Source organism: Pseudochaenichthys georgianus, chromosome 3 (assembly GCF_902827115.2).
Source record: "Pseudochaenichthys georgianus chromosome 3, fPseGeo1.2, whole genome shotgun sequence".
In the NCBI taxonomy this organism is placed as follows: Eukaryota; Metazoa; Chordata; class Actinopteri; order Perciformes; family Channichthyidae; genus Pseudochaenichthys; species Pseudochaenichthys georgianus.
In genome coordinates this window covers 49,568,781-49,590,326 of record NC_047505.1, presented here as the reverse complement: position 1 = coordinate 49,590,326, position 21,546 = coordinate 49,568,781, and the positions used below count along the sequence as shown (strand labels likewise).

The following is a 21,546-nucleotide window of genomic DNA, read 5'->3' as shown; positions in this document are numbered from 1 at the left end:
AAAGGCCCTCTTTGACTGGCACTGGGGACACTGAGCAATCTGAACAAAAAAACACACGATACACTTTTATGTGTTGCACTTTTGTACCATAATGTGTAATTTACCTCATTATTTTGAACTCACCCACTTGCGGATGTCCTCCGTCATGCCAGGCCAATAGAACCGCTGAATGATGGCCAGATGAGTTTTCTCCATTCCAGCATGTCCACCAATTAGGCTGCAGTGGAACTCTATGAAGAGCTCGTTGGCTTCTTCACTTGATAAGACCACTTTTGCAAGGTGCATACTCCCGTTTTTTTTCCTCCTGCATATCAGTGTTAATTTCGTTAACGAAAACTATGACGAAAAATGTTCGTCAACGACCTTTTTTACATGACTAAAACGAGACGATGACGAGCTAAAAATAGATTCTTGATAACGAAAACTATGACGAAATGTAAATGTAGTTTTCGTTGACGAGACGAGACGAGACGAAGGTGTTAAGGGTGGACTATCGGACATTAAAAATGCAGGATATTATTTTCCTCCAATTGTCCGTCTTCTCTTTCAAAATGCATCCCTGTCATTGGTTGAATTATTTGGGATTCTGGGAATTTGCACACCTCACTCACCCCCGCCCACCCCAGCTTCACTGCAGCAGCACAGGTGGTGATGATATCCAAACAGTGAAGATGACGGATTCAGCGAAAGCGCTTTTAGTCGCAAAAAAAGAATAGATATATGGACCAACTTTCTTTATAACTCGGTAGAAAATAAAACACACAGCACTGCAACTGCGGGAGAAGGAGAGACGCCATGTGGCTTCAAATTAGTTGGGAAGAATACGACTAACCTGAAGAGGCACTTGAAGGCGCACCATCCTGCTATTTATGCCACGGTAAGTTAGCTAACTGTAACGTTACATGATAAGTCGTAACTAACTCGTATGTGGTAACGCTAACTAAGCATATACATTTGCTAACGTTAAGTCTATGTTACTGGGCAGTCTGCATTTGCAAGTTGCCATTGCCAATGCAGACTGCTAGCTAGTCACTAGTTACTAGAGGCAAATGTACTAACTATCTATGTTAGCTTAGCCTTTCTTGCAAACACGTTTTCAGTTTCCGGTAGCAAATGAATGATTCTGGCAAGTTCCAGGCTAATGTTGGCTGGGCTTGCATTGCAATAACTATCTAGTCACTGCAATTATTGTGTGTTTTTTTAAGAGTACACGGCAATTTATTTGGAAAATACTTTCTTATCTCTAAGGCCAGGTAGGCATATATAATAGGCTAGTTGTATTGTATTATCACATAATTAGAATCTTCAAAATCTAAACTTGATATTATTGATATACTATATTTTAATGATAATACTATTACCAAAGGCATATTTTAAAGGGATTAGCCTACATTTAATTAATTGGAATTCATCTGTAGGCGTTGTAGTTCTGTATAGGGAGTAATTATGCAATCTTATTTTTCCTCACCTAGATCCCAGAGACGAGTACTCCAAAACAGCAACCTGGTGCAAAGAATAAACAGTCAACTATCCCAGCAGCGTTCTCTTCCTCAGGACCAAAATATAAAGCAGACTCGCTGGAACAAGGCACCAAAGAAAAGGTCATTGCCCAGTGGATTGGACGCACCGGTCTACCTGCCCGTACAGTTGAGGATGAGGATTTCATCCTTATGATAGAGACCTTCGATAAGTATAATGTTAAGGTGAGGGATAGTTTTATACAACAATTTATACTTTATAATTTATACAAGTTACTGCTTTGCACTGCATCTTGTGAGGGATGACCCTCTGTTCTGACAAGTTACTGACACACCATTGATAAATGTAGAGAGTCTACAATGGACTACAGTTTGAGTCACTGAGCTAACTCAAGTCTGTAATTTTTGTGATCCAAAACTTCAGGTGTCATGTCATTGTTCATCATTTATTGCTCTGTTTTGGGCATACGTGTCTTCACTTTTATTGGAGGTTTCGGAAAATAAATATAAGGCTAAAAAAAATAATGTTTTGGTTCTTGACTTGGAGTAAAGAACATTCCACTATGTTACCAGTACCACTTGTATCTATGTGTATGCACTATCCTTACCTTAGAGGATCAGCAAGGACAACACAACAGTATTGCACCAATGTGAGAGGCTAGAGATATCAAACTAACTAAGTAAAGGGTTAAGAGAGTGAAATGTTGCTTTACAAATTTCAACACTTGATACGGTCACCTTGATTCCAATTTCAGATACCTGTATTTGCCTAACTGAATTGGTTTAAAGAGAGAAAACATTTTGACTTAAAGTTAACTAAAATGTAATTTTTCATCGACTAAAACTGGACTAAAACTAGACTAAAACGTTTTGAGTTTTCGTCGACTAAAACTAGACTAAAACTATAAAGGATAGAAATGACTAAAATGTGACTAAAACTAATAACCATTTTTGTCTAAAGACTAAGATTAAGACTAACTCAAAAATAGCTGCCAAAATTAACACTGCTGCATATGTAGTGCAGGTCTCCGTCTGGTATTGAAATGTGATAATTATACATATTAACAGTGTTATCAAAGCAGATGATGTTCTGAAGACCACATGTCTGAAATGGTTACCTTTAATCCTGAAGGACTCAGCTCTTCTCTTGATACCAAACCTTTGTTTGCTAGTCAAGCCTTCAGGATATATATGACGGATATGGAAATCCAACAGTTCTTTCACCATGTTTGCATCCATGGTTTGCTGGCCCTCTCTAATATGAAGCCCTACACAAATGCTGTCCCTCCAACACACACAGGCAAACAACTACTCACTAAATTACCACACAACAAACAAGGACAAACAAACAATCACATTCAGTACTCACGCACAATCAATCTTTCTCTGTCGAATCTCACTATTATATCGCTATGTATCTGTCTCTCTCTCTAAATGTCTCTCTCGCTCTAACTCTAAATGTCTCTCTCGCTGTCTCTCTCGCTCTAACTCTAAATGTCTCTCTCGCTGTCTCTCTCGCTCTAACTCTAAATGTCTCTCTCGCTCTGAATGTCTCTCTCAAAATGTCTCTCTCGCTGTATCTCTCGCTCTAACTCTAAATGTCTCTCTCGCTCTCAATGTCTCTCTCAAAATGTCTCTCTCACTCTAACTCTAAATGTCTCTCTCGCTCTCAATGTCTCTCTCAAAATGTCTCTCTCGCTGTATCTCTCGCTCTAACTCTAAATGTCTCTCTCGCTCTCAATGTCTCTCTCAAAATGTCTCTCTCGCTCTAACTCTAAATGTCTCTCTCGCTCTCAATGTCTCTCTCAAAATGTCTCTCTCGCTGTATCTCTCGCTCTAACTCTAAATGTCTCTCTCGCTATGTCTCTCTCGCTATCCTCATGCAGTTGTGTAATTTCCACCAGTTTATATAGCCCTAGAGACAATCAAGGAGCAGATCACAGTTTGTCCCAGGTGGTCAGCTGTGATCGATCCGTGTGATGAACATGTGCTTCAGTTACAGTTTTCCGTTACAAAAGTAACGGAGTTACAGTAATGTATAACCTTTTGCTGTAACGAAGTAATGTAATGCATTTCTAATGAAATGTGGGTAATATATTACCCGTTACAATTCTCAGTAACGCAGTTACAACACATTTTAACCCGAAATTAAATGGTATTTTGTTTTTGAACCATTTACCAACATCGCAAGATATTCTGACACCAGAGACAAATTGTGCGGGTAGATTAGTAAACCTGGCGTTTACCCTTCAGGCTCATCAAGATCCAGGCTGTCGGATGTTCTTTCCCCCATGACCGCCTCGCTGCATAAATATCCCGCTTATTACACGGCCATACTAAACAAACAGAGCCCATTCCGTGTTCCTGTTATTGTTTACTTCCTCTCTGCCTTCTTCTGGTGATTTATCTGACGTTCAGCGCTCCGTCTTTTAACCTCTTTTGCTTTCTCTTTCTTGATCCTCCTTAGCAACCTTCATTGTAGTCCTTGACAGTGGTCTGTAGGCTACTACTGTATTAACAACGTGTCACATGTTGGAGTATTCAACTAAGCCGTGTAATACAAGTTGTTAGTAGCCTTAAGGGCCTACACAGTTGTTATGCTATACCACATTGTCCTTCACTGGATGTAGTGTAAGTCATTACATTTCAGAGACAGTAATAAGTAATGTAGCTACTGTATTACATTTTGGAAGTAACTTGCCCAACACTGCAGATGATCCAGTCATCTCGATGCTGCTTTCGGGCTGTGAATAAACAACTTGTGTTTTACTTTTAGGCTGTCTGAAGGTATGGACAGCTATCAAAGCTACTATACATCACAATAAGAACGATGTAAACATGTTTTATATGTATTCAACGTGTGCCCCGCTGGACTTATGTTTCTGTGGTTGACCGCTGTGACATATCAGTATAGCCACGGAAGATAGTTTGTGTGATTCATTCCCATGCATCAAGGTTATTTTCATGTATGTAATTGTTTTTCCTGCACAGTGTAGAGTCTTGTTGTGATGAGAGGGATACAGGTATTTCATAAAAAACGTGATCCCTGGAGAATAGGTAGGCTACAGCATTGATATCACAATTTAATCGGAGCTGATCACAACCTGTCATGAGTGATCCAGTCATCTCGATGAGCGCTCGGGCTGTGAATAAACGACTTGTGTTTTACTTTGAGGCTGTCTGAAGGTATGGACAGCTATCAGAGCTACTATACATCACATTAAGAACGATGTACAAATGAAAGTCGGACACAATTATATAATTTCAATGATTTATTCAAGTTTGCAATATTTTGAACAGGCATCCACACAGTCACCTACTTTGTAATGTTCGATACCTCCCTGTAAGCGTCACGATATCCACCTCTCACCCACAACCTCACATACGAGTACTGAATGTGCATCAAAGTGATCTTAGGAAGGCAGATATAGCAAAAGATGAACGTAAACGACAAACGAGGCGATCGACATGGTAAATCAACAATGGGTCCTCAATGTACACGCCCCGGATTCCTATGACGAAAATAATAGAATGTCGCCAGTTGTCATGACTCACGTTATACTGCAACACCGGCACTTATCGTGGCTGCCACTGAGGGACTTCTGGGTCATTTCACTCGGTTAGGAAGGTTCCTAAACTAAAGGGACTATTTGACTTCAGCCTGAGAGGAAATCTCTGGGCTTCTCTGATAACAGCGTCTCAGCACCGCCTACAGTGGGATCGCGGTTAGTTGAGCCAGAAAACACAAAGATATCCTGGGTATGTTGAACCGTTTTGTTTAGGACATCCAGTTCAGAATCCCTCAAAAACGTTCTAACTTTAACGAACTGTCTTAAGTTGCTCCTGCAAGGCACAGTGCTTCCTCAAAAGACACCATTTTTGATCGTTTGCACATTCAACACACACCAAGGTAAGGTAAACATTTCCTGCATATTTCCTGCTGCAGAACGTCAGACTCTAACACTTCATATTTGTAATATATGATTATTTTAAATGGTAATAAAAATAACTGCAACTTCTTTGCATACTTGTCTAATGTATAGCATAGGCTACTATGTTTCTTTTCTAGATGAAGTATATTGGTATATTATAGTGTTTTATATGTACAAAAGTGGTGAGGCACAAAAAACTTAGATGTCTATAAGCTTCTGCAGTGAGGTTCATGGCTGGTGAGGCACTGACACAGGTTTACAAATATTATATTTTGACCTAAATCAAAATATAATATTATTTTCAAAAGCTTTTTTAGTCTGATGCTTCGATTAATTTTAAACAGACAGTTCAACAAAAGGATACCCAAAAAATGTAATTTTATCATTTAAATATTGAATTGTTCTCTCTTAGTAAGATCCCATTTTCAATAAAATTGCAGTCTTGACTTGAAGATGAAGTCCATTTGCCTATCCTTCTGGACAAAAATCTATTACTTTTTTGTAAAAGTCCTCCTTATCTTCTTGTAGTTTCAACAGTCTATCATAAATCTAATCGATAGATTTATGATTCAAAAATGATAAAAGTAGACATGGATATTATCCGGCTGAACAAAACGTGCATTTATCCAACAGGTAGGCCTACGTTTCCCACAGATCTTATTTTGAGCTATTTTCTAAAATCCTATGGAGAAATCTCATTGCTTTTTTGTTGAGGGAACCCATGCGCAGCTTACTTCCGGGTTTTAGGACGAGTCACTACAGCTCTCTCGGCTCCTCTTCACACTTTTCGCGGCACACGTACTTACAGCCAATCAGCTCTGAATTATGTGAGATGATATATGGTGGCAGCTCAGTGCCCCTTTGGTCATTATTTTTTTGCCACACACATTAAATAGGAAAATACTCTGAGCATGCGCAGTGTACTTTTTACAGTCACCGTTCACTTAGACAGTAAGAGGGAGGGGCATGATCGGGTTTTGTCCAGTCTATGGTTTTGTCCCACATGGCTCTAAACAGCCCAATAGGCACACACTGTAGACACTAATTAGAATAACACAGACTAAAACAGCAATGTACAGACAAATCAGATGATTAAACATGATCTTAAAATATATTTTATATATTCTTTTATTTATTTTTTTGTTATCATTATTTTTAATACTTTCTGCTGACACTAGGTGGGGCTGTGCCCTAATTACCAGTCGCAACTGATTGTAACATATGACTTTATACTGTATATTGTGTATTCTAGGAACCCTATAGATATCTTTCTACTCTTGATATGCATATTTTACTGTTTGTTTTACTCTTGTATATGCCTTGAAAACCTGCTGCTGCCACAAAACATTTTCCCAGTTCTAAATCTATCTATGATTGTATCTGTTTGACATTATTTAAGAATACATAACTACATACATGCTTTTATATATGATTTCTTTGTGATATTGTCAAACACAGAAAGCATACGTACATAGACCCTCACATGTATAATAAAGGGAGTAAAAGAGACCATTCTACCATCATACATGCTTTTCATTTTAGCTGTAGAATTGTATTAAGTCAGTGGTTCTCAAACTTTTTCTGTCAGGCCCCCCCTTTGGAGAAAAAAAAAAGTCTGACCCACCCAACACAAATAGTCACGTAATGGGCCAAGTTAACATTTATTAAAATTAGTGCTGTCAAAATTATCGCGTTAACGGCGGTAATTCATTTTTTGAATGAATTGCGTTAAAATATTTAACGCATTTAACACATGTGCAGAATAGCCCGCCCCATACGTGCCACCAGTGGCAGCGCCAGGGTATGGCTGGGGTAGGCTACACCCATACCAAGAAATGGCTTAGCCCCACCATGAAAAATGATGTTAAAGTAAGCAAAATAAAGTCTGCCAACTCTCGCGGAGTAAATTGCACAGACCGCAGTTAGTAAGATTGATTTCAGTAGCCACGGTTTTGAAAACTTTTGTCACGTAGTGATTGTCTTCTCAATAGAACATCTTTGATAACGGCGTGGTGTTGTTGCAGGAAGTCCCGACGGAGAATACTTTTGCTGTAGTACAGGGGTGCACATAACTGGTACACAGGGTATGTGCCTAATCTGAAATGCGTACCGTCACTTGTGTCACAAAGCGCATTTGCGTACCGACGTACTTGTGAAGCTTTTCCAGAAGGCGGTTAGATCACCGGACGACAGAGTCGGTCTCCGAGTGCACAGACAGGCTGCTGTTAACGTCGGTCTGTACAACGGAACTGTGCCAAAACTACGCCAACCGGCTGCAGAGGGAGACTCCCCCCTTCACTGGAGAACTGCGCTAAAACAGCTGATCACAACGTTCACACTCTGTGACACACCCCCCCCTCTGTCGACTTTCCTGAAGTACTCCCCCGCTGATATAAATCAACACATAATTAATTAAGACCCCACGGTTTGATGATTGATAGGTGTGTGGGTTGTCTTTCATTTTGACACGCAGAAAAATGTTATAATAAACATAGATACTGTATGTTAAATGGATATATCCGCCTTCTTTCGTTTATCTTTCCATTCCCAACAATATACATAAAGAAATGGCATATTTTGGACATAGTTCGAATGGTGATTAATCATGATTAATTAATTTTTAAGCTGTGATTAATCTGATTAAAAATTGTAATCGTTTGACAGCCCTAATTAAAATACATCAATATGAAAGTGAGCATTCCTTTGCTAGAACAGTGATAATAAAACAATGCTCCATAAGTCTGTGTGGTCAAAAAAACAAAAACATAATACAACTGTGCAATCCCTTTGAGAACAATAGGTTATATAACACTTTGCAATCTGTGCAAAAAAATGAAAAGAAAGAAAATGCTGATATTATCGCAGCATTGGTGGCTGCAATGAGCGGCGCCAGAGATTTCTTTTGGGGGTGCTGTGGGGTAGCTTGACGTTTCATAGAGGGTGCTCAAACATTTAGGGTTTCCCATTAATGTACCGGTCGCTACAGTTGAATGTTCTACTGCAACACTCCACGCCAATACACAGTACACCCACAACTTTTACAATGAAGGCTCGATAATCAGCTCACGCCTCTGCGCCCCCCCCCACTTTGAGAAAACACTGCATTAAGTGCACAGATTTGAGTTAATGTTGACTTTGCAAAACTGTGTAAGTTGGCCATATGTAATTATTAACTATCCTGTGTCTTACAGGCACGATGAATTTGCAGGAATACTTCATAAGAATTGGTCTTCAAGGCTCCTTTGATAAACCGGATCTCGAAACACTGAAGCTGATCCACAAACAGCACGTCATGTCCGTTCCTTTTGAAAACCTCAGCATGCACTGTGGAGAGCGGCACATCCTGGACCTGGAGTTCACGTTCAACAAGATAGTGAGGAGCGGCCGGGGGGGATTGGTGCCTCGAGAACAACTCCCTGTTTGGCTGGGTGCTGAGAGAAATGGGTTACGACACGACCAGGTTGTCCTCCAGAGTTTTCAACAATATCACAAATGAATTTTCCCCCATTGATAGTCATCTCATCCACAAGGTCGTCGTCGATGGAAAGGCTTATATAGCAGATGTGGCCTTTGGGGTGTCTTTCCAGATGTGGGAGCCCATGGAGCTCGTCTCTGGGAAGGATCAGCATCAGGCCGCGGGTGTATTTCGCTTCATAGACAAGGGGGAAAAGTGGGTTCTGGAGAAGACGAGCAGAAAGACCAAGGTTCTCAATCCGGACTTTGCTGAATCTAGTCTTGTGAAGAGGCAGGAGACGAGGACGGTATACTGCTTTACCTTGGAGCCTCGAGAGGTTGAGCATTTCTACGAAGCAAACGACACACTTCAGACAGATCCTAAATCGCTGTTCATGAATAAATCCATCGTCTCTCTGCAAACAGCGACAGGATTCAGAGCGCTTTTGGGCTGAACCTACAGCGAGGTCACCTTCAAACCAGAGGAAGGTGTCGATGTCTTTGACCTGAGAAACATAGAAGATGAGGAGAAAGAGCAAGTTCTTCTGGAGAAGTTCAATATAAAGCTGCAGAAGAAACTGCAGATTGTAAGCAACAAAACATGGTACACACTCTAAAATAATATTAATAGATTTATTTTGTTAGCGCTTTTACAGGTGCTCAAAGATGCTTTACAGATATAGTGAAGAGAAAAGAACAACAAATAAATATATATAGTTAAAGTCAAATTTAAAATAGAGCAATACAAAAAACAATCACACATTAAAAGCCAGATTGAAGAGGTGAGTGTTTTGAAGGTGGTGAGGTCAGTGCAGTCTCTGATGGGTTGTGGGAGTGAGTTCCAGAGGGAGGGGGCAGCGACGGAGAAGGCTCTGTCCCCCCAGGTCCGGTGATTGGTGCGGGTGGGGATGGATAGGAGGTTGGCATCTGATGAGCGGAGGCAGCGGGAAGGGGTGTGGTGGTACAGCAGGTCTGTGAGGTAGGGGGGGGGGCCTGATTGTTGAGGGCTTTGTGAGTAATCAGGAGGACTTTTTGAAGTCGATTCTTTGACGTACTTTGTACAGTGGAGGTTCTGGAGGACAGGAGTGATGTGGTCTCGGGAGCGGGTGTGGGTGAGGAGGCGGGCAGCAGAGTTCTGGATATGTTGGAGTTTATTGATTAGGTTGGATGGTATGCCGTAGAGGATGTTATTGCAGTAGTCGAGTCGTGATGTGATGAATGCATGAATCAGGTTTCAGCAGCAGAGGAGGAGAGTGATGGGCGGAGACGGGCAATGTTTTTGAGTTGGAAAAAGGCGGTCCTGGTGATGTGATTGATGTGGTGGTTGAATTTGAGCTGACTGTCGAAGATGACTCCGAGGTTGCGGATGTGAGAGTGGGGGGGATAGAGTATTGCTGTCAATGGTGAAGTTGACATTCTGGATGGTTTTGATACGGGATGGGGGGCCGATGATGATGATGTCTGATTTGGCACTGTTCAGTTGGAGATAGTTTGTTTGCATCCATGCTTTTATTTCTGAGAGACAGTTGGTGAGAGTGGAGTGTGTTGTGGGGGTGATGGTTTTTGTTGAGATATAAAGTTGGATGTCATCGGTGTAGCAGTGAAATTGAAGGTTGTGGCGACAACTGATTTTGCCAAGGGGGAGCATATAGATAGAGGATGAAGAGGAGGAGGCCAAGCACCGAACCCTGGGGGACGCCTTGGGACAGAGGAGCAGTGGAGGAGGTGCAGTTGTTGATGTTGATAAACTGATGTCTGTCGGTGAGGTAGAATTTCAGCCAGGAGAGTGCAGTGTCGGTGGTGTTGAGTGATGATTCGAGGTCATTTGATTGAGGTGGGATTTTAGTTGTGAGGCAACGACACGTTCAAGTTTTTTTGACATAAAGGGGAGATTTGAGATGGGCGGGAAGTTTTTTGTAGGGAAACCTTACACCTTTTTGTAGAATATTGCAGAAAATAAGATCTGTGGCAAACAGGATAATCTGAACATATTAACATATTATGATTGAAGCTTGAATGCGGTGTGTTAAAAAGAAAAAAACAGCTCAACACACTCTGAAATACACATATTCTGTTCCCAAACTCTCCTAAAATGTGGATAGCTCAGCTTTTAGAGTGGGTACCAATGTACTAACGTGGAAAAGCAGCGTTTAGTTATGCTCCAAATATCTGGAACAAACTCCCAGAAACCTGCAGGTCCGCTGCAACTCTGACTACTTTTAAATCCAGACTAAAGACTTTTCTTTTTGCCGCTGCTTTTAATTGAACTATTCACATCTTAAACTGCACTGTAACTTTTATCCATGTATTTTTTCTTTTAATGTTTATTTTATTATCTTTTCTTTTTAATGACTGTTTTTAAATGACATTTTCTTAATGTCTTTCATTTTTTGTAAAGCACTTTGAATTACCTTGTGTTGAAAGGTGCTATATAAATAAACTTGCCTTGCCTTACTAAATCTTACCTTTTGCTCTATCTTAATGCTTAAATGCTTTCTGTAAAGCACTTTGAATAGAAAGGTGCAGTGATGACACATTTGTGTTGGCAAACCTGACTATTTTGTTTTTAGTATTGCAGAAAATAAGATCTTTGGCAAACAGCTCAACATTGTTACCTCTAAACTCCATGAAGCAATGTCGTAAATAAACTTAAATGACTCCTGTCATGAAAAAAATCCCAATATACTTTCCAAAAGTCCTGCGTTTATGTGGACTCTGTACCCATTTATACTTTATTGTTGAAGTAAATGGCTAACACATTACATCAGGAAAGACTGAGATGTTATTCTGATGATAGAGTAAGTGTGTTTTATAAGATCCCTGCACTTCTCTTTTTGCAGCTGCTTTTTTATAATCAAATAACTATTGATTTTTTTATACTGCATTCTATATTTTATTCTTGTACTTGTGTTATCATTCTATTAAAGCTTGTTTCAGTTTGTTTTCACTTGACTTTTAAATGACTGAAACGCAATGCTTTGTAATGTTTTATGTTAGGCACTTTGAATCGCCTTGTATTTGAAATGTACTGTATACATACACTTGTAATAATTGTATACATTTGATTTTCTATTCAATTTGATTTGTAGTTTTTTAGCGTATAATGAATACACATGTATATTTGTTGCCTATTGAAGGCCTACCTGAACTTGTTTTTCTGACACAGATTTCATTATTTTTTAACAGCTAATTTTAATTTTAGGGACATTTCATATTCATAAAAAGTGATGGCCTGACTCCAAAACATTTCTTTTTACATTTTACCCAAGAACTTAAACAATATTTAAAAACATTATGAATAATCTAGATTGAAAGATAACTGTAATTGAAATCTGTTTATAATGCATTCACCCAGTCGAAGATTTATTTTATTATTTCAAACTTTGTGGCTCTCAGCCTGTATTGTGTGTGTTTATCTCATGGATGTATAATGTTTAACTAGTTCACTCTTCATTTCTGAAACATGACGCTCGGTTGATGATTGGTCAAATGCTGCAAACCCCGCCCCTCACATCCAGACTGGAGTTCTCTGGGCTGACCTGATAACAGCGTCTCAGCACCGCCTACAGTGGGATCGCGGTTCGTTGAGTCAGAAAACACAAAGATATCCTCGGTATGTTGAACCGTTTTGTTTAGGACATCCAGTTCAGAATCCCTCAAAAACTTTATAACTTTAACGAACTTTCTTAAGTTGCAAGGCACAGTGCTTCCTCAAAAGACACCATTTTGATCGTTTGAACATTCAACACACACCAAGGTAAGGTAAACATTTCCTGCATATTTCCTGCTGCAGAACGTCAGACTCTAATACTTCATATTTGTAATATATGATCGGATCCAACGTGACACGGGTTCCTTATAGCTTTAGCCTTTATTTTATCTCATGAAGTCCCCATGTGACACACCCTGAACAGTCTGGTGGGTCCAGGTCACGTGATGTTATGTTCCCATAACAACATGTCCATGTGCCCAAACTAGCTACTTTTCAACAGCTGTTTTGTTGTTGCTAAAGGTGAAATTCAAGCCATTTAAGAATTGCAATGCTTACATAACATATTATTACATTTAACCTGTTGTGGAAACATGTATTGATCACATTGGTATGAAACAAATGAGACAAACATCGCTGTGACACTTATGCAACATGTAAACCCGGAGTGACATGCACAATTAGAAATATGATCTGCTCAGTTAATTTAGCTGAATTATATTTAGTTAATATATTCTTTATTCTTCAATTAAAAAAATGTTCAAACTAATTTAAACCAAAAAAATCATCCTCATTAATTCAGTTGTAAATAAGAGTTATTTGTACCATTAAAGCCCAGTGACATATATGTCACATTTCAGATATTTGACACTAGGGGGGGTTCATGTCAGAAATGTGTTCTTGGTGGTCTATTTAGTCAAAATGACTTAATTTCCCCAAAAGTAGAAATGGGTCCGGGTTCTTATCGGTTAAATGGTAATGAAACAAACTGAAACTTCTTTGCACACTTGTCTAATGGATAGCATAATGTTTATTTTCTAGATGAAGTATATTATAGTGTATTGTAACATATTACTTTATGCTGTATTGTGTATTCTAGGAACTCTATAGATATCTTTCTACTCTTGATATGCATATTTTACTGTTTGTTTTACTCTTGTATATGCCTTGAAAACCTGCTGTTGCCACACAACATTTTCCCAATTTTAAATCTATGTATGATTGTATCTGTTTATGACATTATTTAAGAATACATAACTACACACATGCTTTTATATATGATTTATTTGTGACATTGTCAAACACAGAAAGCATACATAGACCCTCACATGTACAATAAAGGGAGTAAAAGAGACCATTCTACCAGGGTCATCATGCTTTTCATTTTAGCTGTAGAATTGCATTAAGTGCACAGATTTGAGTTAATGTTGACTTTGCAAAACTGTGTAAGTTGGCCATATGTAATTATTAACTATCCTGTGTCTTACAGGCACGATGAATTTGCAGGAATACTTCATAAGAATTGGTCTTCAAGGCTCCTTTGATAAACCGGATCTCGAAACACTGAAGCTGATCCACAAACAGCACGTCATGTCCGTTCCTTTTGAAAACCTCAGCATGCACTGTGGAGAGCGGCACATCCTGGACCTGGAGTTCACGTTCAACAAGATAGTGAGGAGCGGCCGGGGGGGATGGTGCCTCGAGAACAACTCCCTGTTTGGCTGGGTGCTGAGAGAAATGGGTTACGACACGACCAGGTTGTCCTCCAGAGTTTTCAACAATATCACAAATGAATTTTCCCCCATTGATAGTCATCTCATCCACAAGGTCGTCGTCGATGGAAAGGCTTATATAGCAGATGTGGCCTTTGGGGTGTCTTTCCAGATGTGGGAGCCCATGGAGCTCGTCTCTGGGAAGGATCAGCATCAGGCCGCGGGTGTATTTCGCTTCATAGACAAGGGGGAAAAGTGGGTTCTGGAGAAGACGAGCAGAAAGACCAAGGTTCTCAATCCGGACTTTGCTGAATCTAGTCTTGTGAAGAGGCAGGAGACGAGGACGGTATACTGCTTTACCTTGGAGCCTCGAGAGGTTGAGCATTTCTACGAAGCAAACGACACACTTCAGACAGATCCTAAATCGCTGTTCATGAATAAATCCATCGTCTCTCTGCAAACAGCGACAGGATTCAGAGCGCTTGCGGGCTGGACCTACAGCGAGGTCACCTTCAAACCAGAGGAAGGTGTCGATGTCTTCGACCTGAGAAACATAGAAGATGAGGAGAAAGAGCAACTTCTTCTGGAGAAGTTCAATATAAAGCTGCAGAAGAAACTGCAGATTGTAAGCAACAAAACATGGTACACACTCTAAAACAGTGGTTCTCAACTGGTCAGGCCTCGAGACCCACTTTTTCCTTTGTCAATAAATCGCGACCCGAAATTTTGAAACACTCAAATCTATTTAGCAAAAAATCGTGCTGTAATATATACGCTTTTCAGCATACATTATTAATTAAAGTGAAGTACAGTGCATATATCTCTTATATCCCTTCACAGAACTAAAGAATGCTTTTTAAAAAGTTTTAATGACATGATGGAATCAAAGCTGAACTGTATAAAATGGCTCACATGCTGAAAACCCAACCCCAGCAGGGGGGTCTGGGGGGGATTCTCCCCCAGGAGATTTTTAGAAATACTAACATAAACCATTCTGGTGCACTCTGAGAAGAAAATAAATAAATCTATTGCTACCCGACATATTAATAATATTTTATGCCATTGTTTGTTTTTCACTTAGTTCTGAAGCTGAACTTGCTGCTCCACACAGAGAGAAGAGTAAAGAGAAGAGGAGATAGTCTGTGTGAATTACTTTAAATTGTGGGTAGGGTAGCTCCCATTGTTCTGTGACCTGTCAATCATCAAACCGGGGGTCAGACTGAAAAATATCAGAAAAGATGTTTTATTGAGAAGATGATCACTACGTGACAGAGGTTTTCAAAACTGTTTATGTTCTCCGTTACCTCCAGTCCAGAGCCGTCCAACGCCGACTGCATGCACAGCGTTAGAAAATCGGGCCTTCAAAATAAAAGTTTGACGTTTTTCCCAAAACATTTTTTTTTCTTCACACACATCTACGACCCACCAGTTGAGAACCACTGCTCTAAAATACACATATTCTGTTCCCAAACTCTACTAAAATGTGAATAGCTCAGCTTTTAGTGTACCAATGTACTAAATCATACCGCTTACACTATATGTTTATACCTAAATGTTTTCTGCAAAGCACTTTAAATAGAGAGGCGTAGTGATGAATAGGGATGTGGCTAAGTGGATGGTGTGCTGGACTTTGAATCAGGGGGTACTAGCAAGTTCGAGTCCCACTGCAGTCAGTATGTCGTCGTGTCCCTGGGAAAGAGACTTCACCCAAAATTGTTCCTGTGGGGATTGTCCACAGTACTAAATGTATGTAAGTCGCTTTGGATAAAAGTGTCTAACAAATTACATGTGATGACGTATTCTTGTAGGCAAACCTGACACTTTTTTTAGAAAACCGCTCAACATTTTTATCTCTAAACTCCATGAAGCAATTCATTAAATCCTATCATGAAAAAATCCCTCAATAGCCTACTTTCCAAAAGTCCTATACGTTTATGTGGACTATACCCATTTATGCTTTATTGTTGAAGTACATGGCTAACACATTACATCAGGAAAGACTGAGATGTGGAACCCTGCACTTCTCTTTTTGCAGATGCTTTTTATAATCAAATAACTATTGATTTTTGATACTGCATTCTATCTTTTATTCTTGTACTTGTGTTATAATTATATTAAAGCTTGTTTCAGTTTGTTTTCAGTTTGTATTGCCTTGTATTTGAAATGTGCTGTATACATACACTTGTAATAATTGTATATATTTGATTTTCTGTTCAATTTGATTTGTAATATTTTAGCGTATAATGAATAAACATGTATATGTTGACTATTGAAGGCCTATTGGACCAGAGGGCAGGAGACGGGACTTCCGCTTCTTGTCCCGCCCTTTATTTGATTTACACCAATCACATTAGAGCTGAGCACGCACAGCAAACGCTGATTGGCTTACGCGGCCTGTCGTTCAGCTGAGGGGGAAGCAGCGGGGCAGCCAACAGCAGGCTGCTGGGACTAAAGGCTCAGATATGAACTCCTTGGAACAGGCCGAAGGTAACCAAGACAAAAACTAAATCACATTTTTAAATTGCTGCCGTTTAGGTTTAACCTCATAGCGAAAAAACCCAAAGCACACGTCATAAGAACGGTGTACAAAGTTAGATGTAACGTTGAGTTAGCTAGCTAGTCTTCTTACGACACCTAGCATGTTTGCTAGCTCAACCAATAGCAGCTGTTTGTATTGGTGTTAACGTTAGCTAACACATGTTCTGTTTTTTAGACTAATTAATCGAGATGGCATAGCTTTATGGACAGCTAGGTTTCACCAACAGGAAGTGTAACAACAGTACATAACGTTTTGGATCTTTAACAGTCTTATTTTGTCACGTTATGCTCCTGTATTAGCTCAAGTTTAGCGTGGAATTGACATCCAGAGGTGGGAAGTACTCAGATCTTGTTCTTGAGTAAAAGTAAAAGGATGTCTTGTGAACTTACTCCAGATGTATCTCAAGTGTTGTTTATATTTCACAAGTATCTAAAGGTATTAAATAAATGTTTTGGAATACAAGTACATGTTTAACCTCTGAATTGTAGTGAGTTAGAAGTACAATGTAGAAAATGTTACGTACAGTACTTGAGTAAGTGTACATATGTACTTTACACCACTGAAAGTGACACAAATCGAGCTTTAAAGTTGAGGCTGACATTCAGTAATGTCACATGACTGAAATAAGTTGTTTTTGTGAGCCATACACAGCCATGATTTTATTTCCAAATACTATGTTTTTCATTCAATGTTTCCACTTTCGTTTCAGACCTGAAGGCCTTTGAGAGGAGATTGACAGAGTATGTCTCCTGTTTGCAACCTGCAACAGGCAGGTGGAGAAGTAAGTAACTCACCTCATACCTTTTATTCATCAACATCTATTATTTAGTAAACCTTACGCTTATATGTTCTTTGCCAAACACTTGTTTTCGATTACAATGAATGTGAAGGCACCAATGACAAGTAAACAAACATACAACTTGATGTGGATAAGGCTGGGTGATTTGGCAAAAATCTTAAAAACGCTAATTGCTTATGTCAATAACTATTTATATCACACGTATGTTGTCTGGTACCTCATAAATAAATAGTCTACATGAAATAACCACGTTTTAAGCCTATTTTTGCACAAGACTGTGTGAACGAAATACTTGACAAAAACCAAATATTTTCAAATGTATTTAAAAACGTTCTCTTGTCTTGTTTCAGTGATTTTGATAGTAGTGTCGGTGTGTACGGCTACTGGGGCATGGAACTGGTTAATAGACCCGGACACACAGAAGGTATGCATCAGTGGACAAAATAAAAGTGTATATCTATATTTATGGCTTAAAGTTAAGACCCATCGTAAATATACATTTGTGCTTTTATTATTGAACTATTCAGCTTACAGCATTATAGCTTTTTGTATTTCTTATATAGGAAGTAAAGAATTGAGACTAAACATGTAATCATCAGTTGACTATTGTTTCTGCACATCAGCAACAAATAAATAAGGTTAATCTAAATGTCAGACTACAGAGAAAGTTGAGTCAATGTCTAGTTTGTCTACTGAAAGTATCAAAGAGTTTGTGGTTTAGCCCCATCATGTATTTGGTCAAATGTTGTGTTTAAAGTTTGCTCTTCATCATCGAGAATCAGCTTGCTTCATTCGTACAGTATGTTGCTCCAATGCATTTTGAGATGCCTCTTCCTGCCTTAAACGCAGTCTGATGAAACATGAGGACATACTGTACTTCAAGTAATCTCTCAGTAGAGTTACTATGCGGAAAAGCTCAAGAAACAGAATGCAGGGGAATGTTTTATGCTATAACTTCCCACATTGGATGATAGGATTCAGGTTGAAAAGGCTTAGACTCACTAATGGAGCATTTCCACTGCAGGGCCTCGCTCGGCTGAGTACGGTATAGTTAGGCCTTGGTAGGCCAGGCTCACTTGCTGCGTTTCCATTACAGTTTAGGAACTGGTGTAGTAACTATGGTAACGCAGCGTAGGCGGAGCCATGATGTCATCTTCAATGTGAACCACAAAACCAACACAGCCGTTAGCTGTTAGCCCTCAGAGCTCACAGCTCCTCATATCTGATCAGAAACTAGACAGAAGTGAAACAAGTACAAACCACAGACTGCCTGTGTCATGGAGGATACAGTCGCTGCTTTATTTATGTCTGTCTGTTGTTGTGAGTGTGGACGGTCGGAGCATATATAACGTTCGCTTAGCCGATCTCAATTCAGAAAACACGCATTTTAAAAGGTTGTTCGCCTGCCGTCTGTCTGCAGACTTGTCAAAGCATTAATTCATGGTTTTCACTAACCGGTATCAGTATGTTGTTACTTCGGCATCATTTTGAAACCTGTATTACAATTAAATCACGGTCAAATATGTTCATCTTTTTGTAGTTGTAGCCCCCTTGCCAGCGATTCTCTCACTAGTTTAGCATGCTCAGCCCGGTTGTTGGCCCGGAAAGAACCTCGATTTTGGAGGTCCAGAAAAACTGTGAAAAAGTACCCGTTAGCCGGTACTACGCTAAGTGGAAACGCAACCAAAAACGGGCCGGGTTTGGCACGGCACGCTTAAACCATGCTACGCGCTGCAGTAGAAACGCGCCATTACAGTAGCCACAGTTAAAATAAAGATTGATTTCCTTTTATATACTTTTTTCGTGGGACCCGATAATTTTTTTTAAACGTATTAGTAAACTAAGCTTTTCTATTTTCCCTATAGATCAGATCTATAAAAGTGAAATGTTTTACTGACTTAATCCTTTATGTTTCTTTGTTGCTCTTGTGTTGCAGGTCTCTTTTTTTTCGTCACTGTGGAATCATCCCTTCTTCACCATCAGCTGTGTAACTCTTATAGCTCTCTTCTTCGCTGGCATACACAAACGAGTGGTGGCACCATCAATGTATCCTTTTGTCTGTTGCAGTTACAATAAAGTAGCATGTTTTTTTTAATCAGAATGAAACTTCCAGCTCATCCAATCCCAGGATATTACCAGAAAAGTGCTGGTTAATGTATTTCAATGAACTGAATCATCCTTGTTCAAGTTTCTGTCTCACACGTTCAGATCTTTAACCTTTTGCCCCGTCAGTATTGCTGCTCGCTGTCGGACAGTTTTAGCAGAGTACAACATGTCCTGTGACGACGTGAGTTAACAAATCTCTTCTATGTTTTGAATTGTTGTCTTATATATTTTTGTTTTTGGTTCATTATAAAAAAAAAAGAAGGAAATGAGAAGTATTCAAAGGAAATCTGAATTGTCTAGATTGAAATCTTAAACTTAAAGGGGACCTATGATGCAAAATGCACTTTGTGATGTCTTTTATACATAAATATGTGTCCCCGGTGTGTCGGGGAACTCACGCAGCATCAGAAAATAAAGCCCTCTCTCTTTTCCTCCGTACCCAAATGTCTAAAAACGGGGCTACAACGGAGCTGATCCAGATTTGCGTCCGATATGACGTAATATCTGAAATGTGGACCCACGGCCCAATCAGAGACGTTGCTATCAGAAACAATGCCCGACTGTTTCGGACGTAATATGGTCGGTGTTTAAATTAGCATCGCTAACACTCAGAGCTAACCTGTACTGGAGAGCGTGTGTGTGAAGAAGCAGGAAGTAAAAAGGAACTCACCTTGTGGTATAACCGGCAAGAGAGAAAGCCTTTGAGCTCCAGACTGTTTCAGAGAGAATCCTTGATAATCCATGATATGGCGTTTCATCACCGCAGCATTTAGTTTAGACGGTAGCTGCCGGGTCCCGCATGAGCTCTGCCCCCTCCTTTTTATTTTATAGTAATTATTTATTTTTGAAAGCTTTATACCCAAATCAGCACTTTTGAAACAGGAAGTGAAATAGAGGGATATGAGGCACGGCTAGAATGGGTGATCTGTTGGGTATTTTGAGCAAAACACTTCATAGACATGTTTTTTATATATTTGTGTATATATCTGAGACCTAAGCTATTGCCTAAAAATAGCATGATAGGTGACCTTTAAGGTTTTTTACTTCATAAAATACAATATTTAAATCATGTATTTAGGAGACAACACTTGGATAATTATGAGATTACAAAATCATAAATCCCAGAATGTCTTTGAGATTATCAAATTCACAAGAACTAAATAATATTGTAAAATGTGGTTCCTTCACAAATAAACCCACTATTTTCCCTAAGTTATTTTTCCAATTGAGTCTCAGAAAATGTTGAAGTTTTTTCCTTGTCCAGTTGTTTCTTTTGTAGCTGTACCGTTTAAATTACAGAAAATATCCAAATGTTTTTCTCTTGTCAACTCAAGACTTTTATCTGGGAGATTCTCTGAGTTTTTCCGGGAATAGTACCCAGCTCCTTCCTTCCTTGTAATTTACTTTAGTAGTGTGCTCTGACAACATATGTTTTTGCGAGTTTTAACAGCTATTTCTTCTTCTTACAGACGGGGAAACTTATACTCAAGCCACGACCGAACATCCAGTAACCGTGAGCTGGCGTCCGATGTCTCTGTTTCTATCCGCTGATCACTCCGTGTCTTTAGTCCTTTGGCAGCGCTGAGGCGCTTCATCATGCGTTTGGAGGAAAGAAGAAATGACCTCATTTTGCCTTTTTAAACACTGTCGCTGTGCTGACTGCAGATGAATGCTCAGATGTGTTAATTTCTGTTTCTAATGTTGAGCATGTATTTTAATTAATTGTTTCTATTTTTAAAGTTATTTACCAAATAAATATTTCAGGTGTGAAACTGTCTCCCTCTTTTTTTTTTGTCATATTTAATGAAAAACCTAAAAGTAAAAAAATTAATTTAGAATAATTAAATGACATAAGAAATAGGAATTTTAAAAAAATGTATTTAATTTAGGTTTTATCCTAATAAATACATCAGAACAATATAATTACGTAAAATGTATTTAATTTAAATATTTAAAAAAACATTTTTACTATTATTATTCATTTTATGTTTATGAACTGCGTTATAATATTATAATTTATTATCATTATTGTTATAA

The 21,546-nt window shown here is 39.1% G+C and overlaps 2 protein-coding genes and 1 pseudogene across 2 annotated transcripts; all 3 read left to right on the top strand.

Moving 5' to 3' along the window:
* Positions 1 to 767: 767 nt before the first annotated feature.
* Positions 768 to 11,810, top strand: LOC117441204 (arylamine N-acetyltransferase, pineal gland isozyme NAT-10-like; annotated as a pseudogene).
* A 562-nt stretch (positions 11,811 to 12,372) lies between these two features.
* Positions 12,373 to 16,201, top strand: LOC117441194 (arylamine N-acetyltransferase, pineal gland isozyme NAT-10-like). Its single transcript, XM_034077401.2, has 2 exons — positions 12,373 to 12,620; positions 13,843 to 16,201. The coding sequence occupies exon 2, from the start codon at positions 13,848 to 13,850 to the stop codon at positions 14,718 to 14,720; it is 873 nt and encodes a 290-aa protein (XP_033933292.1). The 5' UTR covers positions 12,373 to 12,620; positions 13,843 to 13,847; the 3' UTR covers positions 14,721 to 16,201.
* A 241-nt stretch (positions 16,202 to 16,442) lies between these two features.
* Positions 16,443 to 21,281, top strand: cnep1r1 (CTD nuclear envelope phosphatase 1 regulatory subunit 1). The gene is made up of 6 exons (XM_034107178.2): positions 16,443 to 16,552; positions 17,314 to 17,385; positions 17,754 to 17,827; positions 19,340 to 19,449; positions 19,636 to 19,690; positions 20,979 to 21,281. Exons 1-6 carry the CDS (start codon positions 16,528 to 16,530, stop codon positions 21,018 to 21,020), a joined length of 378 nt encoding a protein of 125 aa, XP_033963069.1. The 5' UTR covers positions 16,443 to 16,527; the 3' UTR covers positions 21,021 to 21,281.
* Positions 21,282 to 21,546: the final 265 nt, after the last annotated feature.